We start from the raw sequence: 13,722 nt of genomic DNA on the forward strand, positions 1-13,722 counted from the left end.
TGTTAATATCCTGTTGTTCACTAATTGTAACAATTGTAAATGCTGGCTTAAACTCTAATACCTCATAGATGACATTTCTAAATTCAGGTGCAAAAATCCACTTTCAAGAGTCCTTTTTTGTTTCTTTGCACAGTAACCTGTTTATACTAAAATCCCAGTCAGTTTAAATAAATGTCCTAGAGAGCAGTTCAGAGTTCATTGTCATCAGCTATACGATTTCAGGATTGTTTTCAGTAATTCAATTGCCCACTCAAAACAATACTTTAGGAAGCCTTGGTCTATGTGAGAAACTAAGGAATACATGTAGCAATGTCCTGGCTTCAGCAATATTGAAGCACGATCGCCTACTGTTAGGCCTAGCATCATTGGCTTGAGTCTCTCCTCCATTTTTTAGGTCTCGCCTGTCGATGCGCATGCGCATCGAGCTTGCGAGACTATGGGGGCTTAAACACTCTTTAACCAACTTGCAAGGAATCGTGGCGATTCCTTGCAGTGCCCGTGAAATTTAAGCTCAATGCGCATGGGCATTGAGCTTAAAAGAGCGTGCACATCTCACAGCCTCCCCCAGCTCCGCCCCCTCACTTCTTGGTTGCACGGCCGCTAGGCCGTGCCTCCCCTACTCTCCTCCCCCCTCCTCCTCCTACTCTCCTCCCCCCTCCTCCTCCTACTCTCCTCCCCTGCCTGCCGTGTCGCACCGGGGGTAATTTTAAACATGGGTTTTAACCGTGTGTTGGAATACGATTCAGACAATCTCTATGCGCAAACGGGCACAAAATTATGAAAACGTAAATTATTCACCTCCCCCAGCTCCGCCCCCTCACTTCTTGGTTGCACGGCCGCTAGGCCGTGCCTCCCCTACTCTCCTCCCCCCTCCTCCTCCTACTCTCCTCCGCTGCCTGCCGTGTCGCACCGGGGGTAATTTTAAACATGGGTTTTAACCGTGTGTTGGAATACGATTCAGACAATCTCTATGCGCAAACGGGCACAAAATTATGAAAACGTAAATTATTCACTTTTGTGCCGCGGTTAGCGTTGCAGCGGACGCCGAACACGGATTCCCTGACGATTGTTTCCGCATTAATGACAACGCCTCTTCACTGCTAAAGCCATTTCGTCTATATTATGACGTCGAATGCGACACACAAGTAGACAGAGGATACGTTTAACCTGCTCGGCATTTATTTTGTAGTCAGGCATAAAGTACGTAATTTACCCATCGGATGACGTCCAGTATAGCAATCGAAACAAATACAAAGTTGCCTGACCTTAAGAAGGCTGCTTTTCGGGACGCGAGTCCCGAATCCAGTAAATAGTGCAGTGCGTGACTGCTGTAGTTGCGCAGGAGCGGATTTAGTAACTTGTCTACTTCCGCTTCCCTTCTGTAGGTGCCCTTGCTAGGAGGACTGTGGCAGTAGGTTTTCCATCATTGAAGTCTACTTAAGCGTGAGCCAAGATGTTGCGGAACCTTATGGTAAGCTAATGGTGTACTCCGAGACTCAGAGCGGATATTTTGTTTCGCATGGGTATTGGAAATTGGACGAGCGTTTTGAAGCTGGGGTAGTTTATACTGTCCTTGAAGACAGTGCTATTTCTCTCAATGTGACTCAACTTTCAGCAGTTCCTCCTGGGCTGTGGGGTTAACTGAGAGATAGAGAGAAATTAGCTCTCCACATTAAGGCTGGTCTACAGATTAAGTTTGTTTTTCAGTAACACGACACAATAGCGAGTACTGTCCATTGATTGTATTAGCCATAATGATGTATCGACGTTTACTTTAATTAGTAATAACTGAGCACATTAGGATCGAAAAGTCTAAATGAAAGTCTCTTCAGAGACCCATCAACCTCACAACAATAAGCACGATGTGGATAAATGGAACGTGTTGCTCTCATAATGTCGACTTCGATGGCTGTGTATATGCAACCACGATTGTTATAGCTTCTTCGCATAGTCCTAAACAACTGCCCGATTATTGCCCTTCATATGTTCCCCGACTTTTTTTCTTCATTTCCTCATGTTTGTCAGTTCGCAGTTTTCCCTGCAAAATGACATTATTATTTCTCAGTGCAAGTTGGCACTTTCTCGCAATTTTATTTCAACACCACTTGCCTCGCGAATTTGATGGATGTTGGAGATCTTTATTTTCTCACGACATTTTAAAAGGGAAGCAAAAGTCCTGATTTTAATTTGAAAACACAAATGTAAAAAACTCTGCTAACTCCAGGTAGCAATTATGCATTCGCAAGTATTACGAAAAGTTTACTAGAGACACATTTTGGTTTGGCACATCCCTTATTCAATGCATGACTACTGCTATCAAGTCTAAAGCCAGTTTCTGAGCTGTCATTGAAATTGAAATGCTCAATTGTTCCAGAAACTAAAGCATGTCGTTGAGTGTGTAACATCCATGTCATTCAATACAACAGCCATGCTCTAGATCAAAAGCTTTTCATCCAAACACCTCCCTTGATCTAAACCAATACAATGAGCTAACAGATCACTAACTTATAGGTGGAGTGAGAAAAATAAAATATCAAGGAAGCAAACCTGTATTACGCCTTGAAAATGGAGCAACACCCTTCTACACATAATGCTTGCACCTTCATTTCTATAATTCAAAAAAATCTGAATACATCTTTCTTGAACATTTTCAAAAAATATTTCATCCATTATCCATGATTAAAAGAGCACCAATTTGCCACCTCGGAATCCACTTAGATTACATTTACCTTTCTTCTGCTATCATCTGTATTATGCACAAAGTCATATCACCTCTTCCCCAAGTTCTACATACGTTCATTTTTAGGCCTCGCGTAAGGCCTCGCGTACCGACAGCTCATGTATGATCATGTATCCCGCTTTCACCACATCCACAACCACCACCACCACATCCACCACCACTTTCACCACATCCACATCACCACATCCACCACCACCACATCCACCACATCACCACCACATCCACCACCTCCACCACCACCACATCCACCCCCACATCTACCATCACCACCACCCCCACATCCACCACCACATCCACCACCACCATATCCCCCAGATCCACCACCACCACATCTATATGTGTGTGGCTCTGTGTGTGTTTAGGTGCAAATGCAATGTTCTTGGATTTTCGTCACAATAAAATACACTGAACATAATCTTCACAAAAGTTATTTACAAACGTTTAAGCTATTGCCATTATAAATTACAATAACTTTTATTTAAGTATTAATTATTTACAAAATTAAAGCCATTCTTATTTGTAATATCAATACATCTAAGTCACGTAAATACAACACACATTGCATTACAAATGCTATAGGTGTCACATTTGCAAAAGTTAAAACTATTGACATTGTAACTGACAAAGCTATTAATTTTGCTACTTTCAAAACCAACACATAAATAAAAAAGTGTCATTTACAATATCAATAGCTCAAACTTTCCTAATGCGAGACCTATTGCATTTCCAATGCTTGTTTCTGTTTGCCTCCACTGTTTTACGATGTTTTTGCTGGTATATTGCTTTGGGCACTGTGCCACTGCTAATCAGTGCCACAGTGCTAGTGCTCCCTATGTAAAATTACTGTATTGATTGAATTCCATGTTTGGCTTATTTGGTTTACTATCAGTCCCTAGTCTAGTGCACCAGGAGTGCCAGGGCTTGTAAATACAAATGCTGCTCGTGGGCTTGCAGCACGTGTTGTGCCACCCACAAGAGCGGCCTAGTAAAAGTGTGTCTGAAGGTCTGCCATTGCTAGACCTACGTGCAGTCTGGTACTGTCACGCTGACTGCGCAAGTACACCTACTTGCCAGTCCCTAAACCTTCCCTTAACTTCATGTTAGTCACCCCTATGGTAGGCCCACGGGCAGGGTGCATTGTAAGTATAAGGTAGGACAAGCCTGACCAAGTTGGCATGTCCTAATAGTGAATTACAGCCATATTCGTTTTTCACTATTGTAAGGTAACCTGCTCTCCATTAGTTAGAATGGGCTGCCAGGATTATTAATGCTATAATCCTAGCTGGCCCAGGGAGCATGGTGCAATGTCGAGTTTGGTATCCCTGAACTCGGGGTTTAATCACGCATCCATTGGTGTGGATGGTTTTTGGACTCTGGGTTTGAAAATAGCACTTTTAGAAAGTGGCTATTTTCTTGTCTAACTATTTCTGGTTTCTGCTGGTTTGGTGTGTGTGTGACAGGAGCTGGGTGGCTCCAGAGGTCTGAATGAGTCAGTGTGGGATGAGTGGGACATTTGCGTTGAGAGTAGGGGGAGAGTAGTTGCTGATAGCCTGCCCTGCCTGATACAATGCTGGCTCCACCTCCTGCCAGGCGACTGATGGCTCTGTGCCTGCCATGGACGATCCTGGCCCCACCTCCTACCAGGAGGCCGATAGCTCTGCTCCTGCCAGTGACAATGCTGGCTCCACCTCCTGCTGGGCGTCTGAGGACCCAGCCCTGCTCAGTGAATAGGCCAGGTGCCTCTGCCTGGCTACACCCACAACAGACCCAGGATGTTGGGAAATTCCCCTGCATGGACAAAGGGATCAAAGCCAAAAAGGGGTATAAGAGAAGGACCCCGGAACCAAGAATTTAGATCACTTCTGACAAGGAAACCTGAACCAAGGACAAGAAGCCTGCTGATCCAAGGACTTGCCTACCCCTTCCGCCAGTGTGCTGTTTGTTGGGGGAATCCTGCAGTGCTTCTTTATTTTGCCAAGGAACCAGGAGAGAGGAACTGAGTGTGTACTCTCAAGCTGTGCTAAAGAAAATCTCCAAGGGCTGGAAGAGTGCCAGCCTCCTGTTGAAGTCACAGGGCTAAAGGACTTCATCTGCTAAAAGTGCTTGTTGCTGGAACTTGAGAATCCAGCACCTCTGAAAGAAACCAGCAATCTCGACGCCGACGGACGTCGTCGAATGTAGCTCGACATCGTGAGTAACGGCTCCAGTGTCCCGCTTCCTCGACGCCGGCCGCCGGGCCTGATCGACGCCAGCAGCAACGCCAGTGAGTAGTGAGTTCGGCTCCAGCTCCAAGGGACCTCGTGTCTGCACCGCTGCTGATCGCCTCGACTTCATGCCCTCTCGACGCTGTGAGCGCTGCTCACTCTTGCAACAGCATCATCGACATCGACGACTACTGAGGCCTGATCGACACCGAAGGCGCGACGGCGGATTGCTCGACGCCGCTGATCATCATGTGCTTCATTTTCCTAAGGTACTGTGTTAGGGGTCTGTGTGACTCCGGGCTCGACGTAGCGCTCCTCGCGGTCGACGCCGAACCCTTTGGATTAACTTTGCCTCGACGTCGAGTGACTCCCGTGTGGGTTACATTGTTGCCAAGAACTGTGTTTTAAAGAAGAAGAGTTGCTTTGGATACTAAAGACTTTGTGCTAAGAAGACACTACACTTGAACTATTATTTTTCCTTCCAAGAGTATTTATTAAGATTGTGGTATATTTTTGTTGTTATTTGGTCTCGTGCTAAGCCTTATATAAAAATCCTTATTTTGATAATACTACTGTGTCGTGTCCATTTGTGGTGTATTCACTGTATTACTGTATGTGGTCATAAATGCTTAACACATAGCCTCTGAGATAAGCCTGTCTGCTCTGCCAAGCTACGAAGGGGGTGAGCGGGGGTTATCAAAGGGTGTGATCCCCTTGCCCTGAATAGAAAAGGTGTGTCCCTATTTGTCAGAAGTGCATACCTCTGCCAACTAGAGACAGCCGGTTCTAACACCTACCACAAGCAGAGTTGAAATCAATAATCCAAGATGACTGCCATCTCTCTGGAACATGCAGGCGTTCATGGCCGGGTGGAGCCGTAGTTCATTATTAGCCCTGTGCCACGCAGTGTGTCCTTGGCATACAGCGTCAGTTTAGGCTGCACCAGTCCTCTGTGATGACCAGCAACCTTTCCTTCCTAAAAAGGCAGCCAGCACAAGCAAATTTGAAGTACGGTCTCCATATTCTTGGACAATACTAAGGAGTAAGCATTACCTCCAGCGCCATATCCGAACACAAAGGAAGATGCCAGAGTAAGGCCACAAAAGCAGAATGGAGACCTAGCAGTGTGGGTATGGAGTGCAGCTGTCTCCATGTTTGGGTCCAAAAGAGGGTTTGAAGCCACATGAGAATGGTGGAGGTGGTTCTTGGGATTGCGTCTTCATGTTGGGTCAGCACATCTTTTGGCTGCATCTGTCTCTGTTTCTCCATTTGCCTTTTGTTTGTCATCACAGAAGGGTCTTGTCGTGGACCATGCCTTGAAGCCAACCTCCAGCGTGCAGATTGTAGGATGTGCACAGAGGGCGTTGGCTGCTTGTAGGGGGTTGAGCGCCATGCCCGGCTGCCAGTCCACCGCTGCAGTTCTGCTTTTTGGGGCTATTTGGCCGCCCACATGGGGTTGGGTGCAGTTCTCCCACAAGTTTGGGCACAGGTCCCCTGAGGGTGTCGGGTGTATGTTTAACTTGGAATATGATCCAGGAGGCTATTTGTTTCTTAGTTGCTTGAATACAAGTGAAAAAGAGAGTGACATCCACTAAATATGGATGAGGTGACACATACGCAAGCTCAGCTCCTCAATACTAAAAGTAATAATGATTACTTGTAAATGAGTTTAAAAAGATTGTCCTCAATTTTATCTGGTTGAATTACTTCCAGCTCACAAAGCATGTAGCACATTGGCACAATCAGTAGATAATATCAACAGTGAAAACCAGGACAACAGTGAAGAAAGTCTCCCTATCCTCATTCAAGTGCTGGAGTGCTTCACCTCACCCCTTCTCCAGTCCTGTCTGGCTACCGTCCAGAAGTATATGCTGGGCTCCCATAGCAAACCTAGTGTAAAAACTAGTGGAGCTTAAGGGCTGGTGGATGCACAGGAGCAAGCTAGGCCTAGTGGTCATAGAGAACGCACATAAAGTGGGCTGTGATTGAATTAATAACAGCCATTATATAATTTTTAAAGAGAACATTCTAACCCCATAACAGTTTTGAAAATTGGTTGTGGAGGAAGGAGTGCAGAGATATTCCCTTCTTAAATTGTCATGAAAGGCAATTATTTTAATTAAAACTTTGGTAAATGGATATTAAGGATCTATTCTTACATTAAAAAGTAGTGTTCAGTACAAAAAAATGCAAATCTCCCTTAAAATCTTCAATTTAAAGCAAAGTTCTGGTTATAATCAAAAACAACCACTAACATTCTACCGTTATGATGAGCGATGTTACCTTATACGCCCTTCTCCTGCTTTACACACTTTTCATGATCCCACTATGGCAGAGGGCACTGAAATCACTTGTGACTTCATACCATATCACCGTTGGCATCTATGTCTTAAATGAAACATGTTTTGCTGTGCTTGATAATCAAGCCTGAAATGTAGCCATGTCTTGTGGTGAACACCACTTCCCTCAGAGCGTGCGGGATACAGCATCCAGTCGGACATAAGATCTGCGCACAGGGCCTGGTCTTGGCCAGACATTGCATCTCGGAGGTTGTTAGGCATGAACCTCAACCTTTTCTAAAATGCAGTGGGTGCAAACACCCTCAGTGCCCTGGCTTTGTTCTCAGCATGAGTGCCCCGAGTACAGTCTATGCACTTATTGTCCTTTTTGGTTATGCCTAGCAGGCTTTGGTTGCAGGATGTGACGGTTGGTAACACACTATACCCTCTGAGCCCATAGAGGCAAGTAAGTGGGGCTGCTCATTACCCAGTTCTACTCGCAGAGCTTGCTGCACCCAACCGTAGACAGTGGGCTGGGAGCTCTGACAGCACTCTAGTCTAAGACCCTTCTTCCTGACCTCCTTGCTCATGATTTGGATACTGATTTTGTTTTATTTACGTAAAAATTAATTTAAATTATATTTAGTTCGTGAAATATTCTTCGACTTCCGCTGCACACAATGAGTATAGATTTTTGTTATGTGCATAGCATGGTTCACAAACCACCACTGATTGCAAACATTCCCTGTTTTTATGTAGCTGGATTCACAAACTAATCATGACTATGATCATTGTCTATGTGCTTAGCGTCTCCATTGCTCTGTCAACCTTATACCATTTACACATCCTCCTTAGACCCACATTGCAATTTTATTCTTTATGTAGGGTATTTCTCAATCCTCTTGTTTTTCCCTTGGTCATCACAGAGGTAGTGGTGTGTATTCACACCCCCAAATGCTACCCTGAGATTTTCTTTTTTTCCGATACAAGGATTTCGAAGCCTACATTTTATAGCAGTGGAAAAACAATTGCACATGGCGACAAACCATCTCTTTTATTGTGTTTGCCAGCCTGAGAGGTTAGTGAATCCCAAAATGTCTGGGGGGAAAGTGTTAACTTTAAGGTTTGCCTATGACTTTATATGTTGTCAGCATTGAAGATTTGTTAAGATCATTTCAGGAATTCCGATTTTAAAAGTTGCAAGATCGTTTGTCCGGTCTGAACGCAAACATTATATGACCACTTTTGGCCATTGGATAAAGAACTGTAAAATTGTGATCTGGGACATTATAAGAATGACAATCAATTGGATTTATTCTTACCATATTAATATAATTGGCATTACCCTGTATGAATTTACAAGTCTAATACATTTTTTTCTTATTCACGTGAAAATTGTTCTATACATTTGTTATATCACTATTAAGTAGGTTGTACCTATTATCAATTAATTTGCGATTTTGAATACAAGTGGATATCTGGTATTTGAGGTGTGCACCCAGTCACCACTCCATATTACCTTCCTACCCAAATGATCGTACCTTTAAGGTATGATTTTGCAATTCACGATCCAGATACTGTAGTTTTTACTGTTCGATGCATATACAATAAACCCCTTCAAACATATTGAACACTCACACCAAATTTTGAAAAGCACACTCCAGGCTCTGTTTGGTGTTGATCCATTCAGCAGTATTTAGGATGGATTTCGTTTTAGTAGGTAACCACAGGAAATCATGCGGCACCCACACCTGTATCAATTTGCTCCGCAGTAACCACTCTGTACAAAATGAACAAGACCAAAAAAAAAGTAAATTACAATTTTCTTTGAGAAAGTTTTGAGCACATTTCCCAAACACTGACAAAGTTAAAAACAAAACAAAATGGGATTTTCCTATGAACTCAAAACTATATGTAGATTGTGCACTCCTTGTAAAAGATGACTTAATCTAGAATGTAATCAAGTTTTTATGATCCGTGTGCTACACCTTTCTTTGTGTTTACCTTCCACAGTGAGTTATGTAAATGGGGCCAGAAGCCAACTTGCTTCTTGGACAAAGGTGTGCCCAACGTTCTTGGTATACAAACATTTTAAAACATATCAACAATAAAGTTTGTTTGCATTTATCACTTTTAATGCAATTATCCTTGATTAAAAAACAAGGTAATTCTTCACAATAATTCTCAAGGTGTATTGACACTATACATATATCAACTTCGAATTTTGTACAAGCAATTCAATTATCCGTGTCATACAACTTGATTAACATCGTCCCAATGCATTTCAGGACCAGTGTCCTTCATCAGGGGCACATCTGTACAAAAATATAAAAATCATATTTACAAGTACATTTAGGGATTGCTTGTACAAAATTTGAAGTTGATATATGTATAGTGTCAATACACCTTGAGAATTATTGTGAAGCATTACCTTGTTTTTGGATCAAGGATGATTGCAATAAAAGCAAAGTGATCAATGCAAACAAACTTTATTGTTGATATGTTTTAAAATGTTTGTATGCCAATAACTTTGTGCACTCCTTTGTCCAAGATGCTAGTTGGCTTCTGGTCCCATTTACATTTCCTATGAACTCCCCATACATACAAAATGGCTTTCCACCTGTTTAAATGGTAGATATTAATGGCGAGTGACGTAGACTTTAGAAAGTAAAAACATTTATGTAGGCTACTTTATGATCAGGACTTCTCTAGGTGTTGGGCTTCCTTGAGGCTAAATGACAGAGTTAGGACATTTATGAAATAATGTCAAAGGATCCATCTTTCTGAAACTTGGTATATGAATGTGCACATGCCAAGCAAGGTGATTCCACAAACTGCAATGGTCGACAGTTTGTCAGTGTAGTGAAAACGGCATTATTGTATAAGGCTTGCGTAGACTCCTAAAGGGAAATCCTACCTTGCAAACGTCTAGATGCCTGTTGGACTTGGACCTTTATGCAGGGTTATCCCCAAGCCTTTTACCTTCATCCTTCTGTTTTATGACCCCATTTTTGTTGGCTTTCAGGACTCTGCACTTTAACCCAGTTTAACCGCTGCTAATCAGTCCTAAAATGCTTTTGCTGTCTCCTTTAAATGTGGTAGAATAGACTTGCACCCAATTAGCACATCTTTTTACCTGTAAGTACCTAGTAAAGTAGTACTACATGTATCCAGGGTCTGTAAATTAAATGCTACTAGTGGGCTTGCAGCTCTTATTGTGCCACCACTTATGTAGCCCTCCAACCATGTCTCAAACTTTGCAGTCTGCGTGTGCAGTTTTAGACTGCCCTTTCGACCTAACCATATAAACCTTTTGTCCGACGCAAAACTTCCTTTATAATACATATAAGTTACACCTAGGGTAGGCCCTCAACAGCCCAGAGGGCAGTCCAGTACATTTTATAAAGTAGGACATGTACTTTTTGAGTTTTACGTGTCCTGGCAGTGAAAAACTCTTACATTCATTTTTCACTACTGCAAGGCCTGCCTCTCTGATAGGATAACTTTTGGGTTACCTTATTACATTTAAAAAGGATGGCTTTAAGGGAAAAGGTACACAGTTCATATTTGGTGTCTTTGGAATTGTAAAGAAAAATCCTCTTTTATGGTAAAGTTGGATTTCAATTTGGAAAATAGCACTTTTAGAAAGTTGGCATGTCCTTCAGTACCCATTTAGAGCCTCCAGCGTGTCCTTGGGTCACATGACTAAGTGTAGTTGACAGTCAATCTTTGTGTGTTCCTCCCAAGCAGCCACACACAATGGAGAGTTTAGTTGTGCCTGGATGGGCAGTCACTGGCAGGATGGGGGAGCAGGGAGCTGATACCAGAATAGGCTGTGTTTTTGCCTTCACACAAAGGAATGCATAACCCCTGTAGTTCGTCTGGAGCCAGGAAACTGAGCAGTTCTAAAGAATCCTGTAGGAGCTTCTCTCATTTTAAAGAAGGCGCCAGGTATAAATATTGGACCTCAAACAGCAACTCTTCAGTACCCTTCGGGACCTGTGGAAAACTGTGCCAGGAAGAAGGCCTGCTGTGCTGCTGAAAGTACTGCCACTCTCCTGATCTGCTGCCCTCTTGCCTGGGTGAGAAGGAATGAACCTGTACCCAGGATCACCAGAGTGACTCTAAGGGCTAGTCTCTTACAGCTGGACTCTCCAACTGTGAGTCTTACTCTGCCAGCTTCTGCCACCCGAGTCTTGGACCCTTGGAAGTGGGTCAGATGGTTCTCTGCCACCCCATGTGTGTACCCAGGAGAACCAACGCATCTCCTCTGCTGCGCAGCTCAACCCTGAGCAGAACTGAAGCATCACCTCTGCTGCGTGGACTTTCCAGTTCCAAGGACTCTGCATCGCAGTTGCAGTCTCATCTGACATGCCGCTGCACACTGAACCTCAGACACAGGCCCTGCGACGCCGGCATCCCCAGTGACAACACAGTGCAAGCCAAGCAGATTCTTTGGAACCAGCCGGCGCGCGACGCATCCTCAACAAAGGACTTCGCATCGCAACCCCCCCTTGTCGACAGCCTCTTTAACAATGACCCAGGACGTTGCATCACCGTCTTGCAGCTCCACAGAACTGACGCTTTGCATCACATCTCCGGCCGGACCTCACATCGCCTTGGCTGTGTGAGAAATCCTTGACACAGAAACATGCAACTTTACACAACCAGGATTTAAGGTACTTTTGTTCATCGGGCCTAATTGGGTCCTTGTAGTCAGCCTGAACTTATGACTTTGTCCCTGTATAGCACTACCAGATAACCACAGTTGCAGCATTGTGCTTTTTGGTGCTATTATCTCCAGTTCTACTGATTGTATTTTTGTCATTGTAGGTTTAATTTTTTATAAAAATTCACTCTATTGTTCTAATGTGGTGTGTGTTTTCTTCGGTTGTATTTTCATGTTATTACTGTTTGGAGCATTGCACAAGTACTTAACACAGTGCCTCTGGGTTAAGCCTCACTGCTCGGTGCCAAGCTACCTGTGGGTTGAGCAAAGGTTAATTTTGGGTTCGCTTGTGACTTCACCGTAACCAGGATTATAGTTGCTGCGTGAGTTTTTATCCCCCTCTCCCTTACCTCCCCCAACCAGTTGTGGCTGATAGAAGTAAGTGAAGCTTGTAATGTGTCATTTGTATTACCTTTTTTCACCTGCCAAGGGTGTGTATGTATGCAGGCCAGCTACACCAAAGTAACTTGCTTAATGTCTTCAGTTTCTTGTAGAAAATGGCTACTCCCAAAACATATCTGTGAAGTCCCTCCAGGCACCTTCTTCGAAGGACTTTGTAAAGATCTTTTCGTTCATCTATAACTGCCTTTCTCCAGGATACGAGGCACCTCTCGCCAAGTTTGAAGAAGAGATTCCGCGGATATTTAAAGATCTTGGGTATTTAATATGGTCACAGTTCTATTCTTTGGTCTGTTAAGTGTAGCAATGTTTGGCCTTTTCCTATCTATCAATTTAGGCTTCTCTAGCATTGTAGACATTCAAGATTGTTATTTATTTATGTATTACATTTGGGACAATTTGTTATCAAGAACACTGTGAAAAGGAGCCAAAAAATCACCTGCCCACTGCTAGCGGACTGCTAGTTTAGCAATAACAGGAGGTGCAAATTGGAACTCTTGCATTTGCCACTTTTATAAAATCCCATTTCTTTTAACCTCATTGCATAATTTTGTTTTTCGTGTCAGATTTCACTGACATGCAATCATTGTAATAAATGGAAGCTTAGTAGTGTCAGAAATGTGACTTGGAGAATTTGCTTTATATTACTTTTGCTTCATCAAGATTAATTATATTAATTATTCAAATGCTCCAGGCTTATGGACTGAGCCCTAACTATTAGTCTGCTCCTAATAGTAGCATATATTTTGTTCATATGGCACATAAAATTACAGTTGATTGTTTTACGTGCTCTCCGATTGTTTGCTGTTGAGTATGGGGCACAGAAAGCTAGTGAGTCTTCCATAATTGTACGATTTATTTAAAGGGAGGCCTAGGGTTAGCACTCTGGTCTCTTTGCTTCACAGCCAGCACCTAAACCTCTAGGGCACTTCTCGTTACTTAAAAGTAACTGGATAAAGCTTATTACTGCCCATGCCAATAATTGACTGTTCCCACATCTAGGATGATAAACATAGAGGGAGAACTTTGTTATCATGGCAGGTGACTTTAACTGTAATTTTGAGCCGATCATGGGACTCAGCGACATCTTCCTAGAAGAAGATGAGGCAAATAGGATCCCTGCTTTAGATAATACCAAACCAGTTAAATGTTCGTCCCTGGCCCTCCAAATGACGAAACTATGTGCAGAACACTGCTTTAGGGCCTGCAATGGACGGCTATCGTCGGATAGCTTGAAGAAGCCTACCTTCCTTAGGGGGAATTACAAAAGTAACATATTTTTTTTTAATTTTATTATGATTTTGGCTCTCAAAGAGGGCCACATAAAATATACAAAATATAACACACAACAGTTACAGCGCGACCATTACA

At 43.1% G+C, this 13,722-nt stretch overlaps 1 protein-coding gene across 3 annotated transcripts in view; it reads left to right on the forward strand.

Moving 5' to 3' along the window:
- The window catches only part of NDC80 (NDC80 kinetochore complex component), a 288,742-nt gene that overhangs the window by 161,028 nt on the left and 113,992 nt on the right, over positions 1-13,722 (forward strand). For all 3 annotated transcript variants that reach the window (XM_086935612.1, XM_086935611.1, XM_086935613.1), the window contains exon 5: positions 12,437-12,609. In XM_086935612.1, the coding sequence (XP_086791738.1) occupies positions 12,437-12,609 (173 nt within the window). The remainder of the gene's footprint in view (positions 1-12,436; positions 12,610-13,722) is intronic.

This window comes from Lissotriton vulgaris, chromosome 8, assembly GCF_964263255.1.
Source record: "Lissotriton vulgaris chromosome 8, aLisVul1.2, whole genome shotgun sequence".
NCBI lineage: Eukaryota > Metazoa > Chordata > Amphibia > Caudata > Salamandridae > Lissotriton > Lissotriton vulgaris.